Source organism: Sardina pilchardus, chromosome 14 (genome assembly GCF_963854185.1).
Source record: "Sardina pilchardus chromosome 14, fSarPil1.1, whole genome shotgun sequence".
NCBI classification, from domain to species: domain Eukaryota; kingdom Metazoa; phylum Chordata; class Actinopteri; order Clupeiformes; family Clupeidae; genus Sardina; species Sardina pilchardus.
In genome coordinates, this window is record NC_085007.1 from 20453734 (window position 1) to 20458733 (window position 5000).

Below are 5000 nucleotides of genomic sequence, written 5' to 3' on the forward strand. Positions count from 1 at the left end.
GAGAGAGAGAGAAAAAAAAGATGTGATAAAATTATGTCACCACATTCGCTACTCCAGATATGCTTCAGTGACATGCAATTTTCAACTAGAGATTGTTGGTCTCTCTTTGAGAGCCCATCTAATTTCTTAAGGGGGTAATTGCAGCAGTTGCCAGGTTACAGAATATCAAGCTTCATAAAGTGGAGTGAAAATGACCGGTATGTGTCCACAGTGCTGTTAACGTAAGGAACAATGCAAGTCTGCAATCAAATGAACATCTAGACATGCAATGGAGGCCCTGGAAACTATTCATTTTCCATGAAAAAAACCCAGCAGAGTATGTGTTCACTTATCATATGGCTAGATGTCAAAACGATAAAAGAAAATTCTTTAAATATTTGCAGTTCCATGGGAAATCATCAGAACGTAGAACGTGTTGCAGGTGTTGCATAGCAACACATTACCTGTTCGAATTACAATGAACGTGTGAATGTGAAGATAATTGAACTGACTACTCATAAAAGGTGTGAAATAAATACCAAACGGCAGCAGTCGTTATTCCATTTAAACTGTCATTATCAAAACATATCTTAAGATCCTTAAATGTAGGGATGGCCATTCATTTCTGTTGAATATTTGAGAGCATTCTGAAGAGTGATAACTATAATGACATTGATTTAAATTCCTCCCTCAACTGAAGTGTGATTATAATTTTTGGGGGGGATCCACAATCTACCATCCACCATCCCCAACTAGCCTCTCGCCTACTGGTGTCAAAAGACAGGTATGACCAGCCCAGTAGTTATCTTTAGCCTTACCCTACCATCTTCTACCTCTGGCGAGTCTCGTAGAGTCCTCGGCAATTTAGCAGCCAGAGGTCTTCAGGCTCTCTAGACATTTTGGAGCGAGCTATTCCGGCTGAAATCTCCCACAGTGGTCATCTTTCTGCTCTCTTCGCTTGTTTTATATTCTCCTCGGTTCTTCTCCCTTCTCTAGTATTAAAGCTATTTATTTTTTATTATTCTATCCACATACTGTACGCATTTCATGATGTCATGGTTCTACAAAGGTTGTCTGCGTGGCATTCCTTTGTGTACATTCATGACATTCCTCACATCTGTGGACAAGTACAGTACGAAAGTCTGAAAGTAACTTTCTAGATCATACATGACATAGCATTGGGTAATTCAAGCGATAAAAGCAAACATTGATCACTTAGACTGTTGAGGAGAGAAAGGAGAGAGACAGTGGTATAGCTGAGGTATAAATAAGCACCTCTCCTCTTCTCCTCTCTGTGCTTCTCTCCTTCTCTCTCCTCTTACACAATCTGGAAGGCTGCCATGCCACAGCAGAGGGGGGGTTTGTCTTAATTCGTGGGCTAATCTTGGGGCTCAAGTGTTCATTTCTCACTTTCTGAATGGACACATTGACAGGCTTTTCTAAAAGCTCCTGCACCGGTTGAAAAGCTGCGTTGCCTCTTTGAATTTATTTACATTTACGCCAAGCGACTGAACATTGTGGTATGGCGTGCTAGTATTGCACCGTATAGAGAGTGTGCGAGAGAGAGATAGAGAGCCAGGGAGAGAAAAGGAGAGAGAGAAAATGAGATAGAAAGCAAGAAAGGAGGAGAAAGGATGGGTAAAGCTTTTCCACCCCTTATTCTAGCCAGACTATTTATCTGTGGTCTTTTCCAAGTCCTGATAAATTAATGTTTTCACAGCTAATCAAACACTGACGATAACACCCTGTCAAAGCCCTGTCTCGACTTTACAGGTGAATGCCAGCTCAGGTTCCCTTCGCCCGGTCTCATCACCCAGACTGACTGAAAGGGATTGACATATTCGGATTGTGCATGCAAATATTAGATACAGAGATTAGATGAGTATAGCCATGCAATCCTGTCCCCTGATGAAAAGAATAGTGGCGAGATAGACAAAAAGCAAAAGACGGAAAGGAAATCCCCCTCTTTCTAAATTGTATTACATTCAAATAAAAACGAGTGAAGTAAAGATCCTTTTCTCAAGCTGAGCCTAAACGGAGATGGTCCTTATTCGACGAAAAAAAAGAGAAGAAAAAGAAAAAGAAGACAAAGAAAAAAAAGCCTCAGTTCTATTAACAAGCTCAAAATTCCATTATCCACAGTTGGGGATTAAATAATGTTATCTGTCTTCTCTCCTTAGGAGAGTGGAGGTGGGGGGAGTAGTAGAGGCGGCAGTGATAACAAAGAAGCCGTCCCTATGAGGAACTAAAAGACCAGTGTCTGGAACACACCTCACACACATATATTCATATGCTCACACACACACAGACAGACACACACTGCACACACAGAGAGAGACACACACACACACACACACACACACACACACACACACACACACTGTCTCACACACTCTCATACACACACAGACATACACACACACATGGTCTCACTCTCGCACACAAACATTCATACACACACACTCATCCACACACACATTCATGCACACACACTCATACACACACACACACACACACACACACACACACACACACGTGCACACTCATTCCCACGCGGAGCTTTAGACGTCTTAGGACTCTTTTGTTGCGCGTAAGCTGTGATGAACAGAGAGGGCCTGGGCGGCGGGTGGGCGGGCGTACACACACACGCACGCACACACGCACGCGCGCACGCGGCAGCTCTAGCACCTTCCCTCATTAGCATGGCGAGCCGAAGGATTACACGCGCCCGTCTTAATTGATCTAATTAGCTCCTTGCTCCCTTTTGTTCAAGCCGCTGTATCATCAAGAGAAGCGCCTTTGCTCCCCATACCGAGGGGAGGAGTCGCACCGAGAGAGCTTTATAAGTGTTCGACAGATGTGCGGACGCAGCGTGAAGGAAGTGCTTGCCTGTTACTCCAAAGTACACGGACAAAACTGCACTTGGCTTTTCTTTTTTTTTTATCACAGAACTTGTGTCGGTAGCGCGCGGTCTGTTCCGGAAAACTCTCTGCCACAGGAACAGCTTGAGGACGTAGCTAAATAAGGTGTCCCAGATCGCTGTACAACCATGAAAACAACAATGCCCTGAAATGTGTGCCATGTCCTCCCTCGCCATGCTTTGCAAATGCAATGTTATTTTTGATTGTACTAGGTTAGATTGTACTGTTCTAATAGGCGAAGGAACTGACAATTTCACTGCATTCTTTACATTAGTAATCATATGCATGTGACAAATAAACATCCTTGTATCCTTGTGTCCTTGTCTATATGAGTGTTACGAGTGCATCTAAAAAATACGTGACATACAAAAAATGTTTGTATGTCACGTTTGTTATCATTTTATTACTCTCTATTACTATGTAAGTACTTTATAAAATGATGATCATTAATGCCATATAAAGAAGTACAATGAATTAGAATGATGTTGCAAATGCAATACAAGTTGATAATTGTGGGTTTCTTTCTTCTCTCTCTCTCTCTCTCTCTCTCTCTCTCTCTCTCTCTCTCTCTCTCCATGTCTCTCCAGGACACAGAGATATTGAACACAGCAGTGCTCACCGGCAGAACCGTGGCCGTACCAGTGAAAGTGGTTACCGTGGGGACTGATGGGTCAGTGACTGATGTGACCGAGTCGGTGGAGTGCCGTTCAACTGATGAAGATGTGGTCAAGGTCAGTAAGAGGCCCGAACCTTTGAGTCTCTGATGACGGGAATCCATTGTGGCTTTCTGACCTCCTCTGATCCAGAGACGAGTGGGCATAGGCTACCCGGGGGCATATGTGCACACACAAACATAAACATGCTTGGCCAACAGTGTGGTCTGACTTTTTCCGGGGATGGAAGTTGCAATAGTTTGAAAGCTCAAGGTTGTTCTTTTTTTACCTGCTGAACTCAAAGTGGCTATACTTTTCTTTTGTAAAGTAAGGCTTTGCAGCAGGGGTCTAACCATTGGCTTTGCGTTACTGGCATGCTGATGATAAGCTGTTAAAAAGGATTTTTGTTCACCACTTACCATTACCATATTTAGAGTGATTGATTATTGTGGTTTGTACTACCCCGTAGTTTGTAAAAATCCATCATTGTTTTTTTTGCAGTGTTTCACGAAAGCATTGAAACAGAAATAGCCCAACGCTTGCAAATGTCTGTAGATGAATGTATGCTCTGTAGTAGTAGTCTGAAGGCACCTGAACACAGATACCGACTTGAGTGCGGCACACTCGTTTGTTTGTACACCCGTTTCGTTAGATTCCTACACTACAGGTTTTCAGAGATTCTTTTTCTACAGACTGCTGTCGATGCATTCCCTCTATACATTATACCTACGGTATGTGTGGCTTATTGGCTTATTCACTGTAACTGAATAAGATAGCTTAATCGTTCTTGTCTCTGTGTGTGCAATAACTCGGTCTGACACACCCACCGCTAGCCTAGGTTAGCACAACGCCTCGACGTGGACAGCAGTTATCCTACAGCTCCCAATAGTGACAAAATAGCACCAACATTTCTCTATTTACATGTCGTGATCAGTATAATTACTATGCAAGCAACTTCCAATGTAAAATGAAACACAGCCATTTTCTAAGCATGTACATACAGTACTTGGAACTACATTCTCATTCAGGTGAAGCACTGCTACTTGGGATTTGCAGAAGTAACACTGGAGCTTTTCAGGAGTTGCTTGCAAATCCCTCCGCACAAGTAGTGTTTTGCCTGAATCAAAAATGAAGTTCCAAAGAGTCTGTACACATTGTCGGAGAGTTTTGTCCTCCCAGACTCGCAGTGGTCTCCACTGAGGCACTCTCACTCCCTGATGCCTGTTGCTGGCCACAATGGGGCTTCTTCCCCCTCTTCTCTCGTGTGGTTGTCTGGAGGTGTTGAGTGTGGTGACGCATGTATGGACATGTTCAGGCTCGCAGACAACTTGTCACCTCTTGCATCGGACAGCGTGCCAGATGTAGAGGTGTCAATTCCCCGATGAAAGGGGGAGGAAGTCGCAGGTCGCCCCAGTGCCGGTGACTGCCCCCGTGTTTGGAACAGTTT

The 5000-nt window shown here is 43.7% G+C and overlaps 1 protein-coding gene across 1 annotated transcript in view; it reads left to right on the top strand.

Moving 5' to 3' along the window:
* Positions 1-5000, top strand: part of si:dkey-112m2.1 (transmembrane protein 132D) — a 131952-nt gene that overhangs the window by 104043 nt on the left and 22909 nt on the right. The window contains exon 5 of the mRNA XM_062554892.1: positions 3488-3631. Within this exon, the coding sequence (XP_062410876.1) occupies positions 3488-3631 (144 nt within the window). The remainder of the gene's footprint in view (positions 1-3487; positions 3632-5000) is intronic.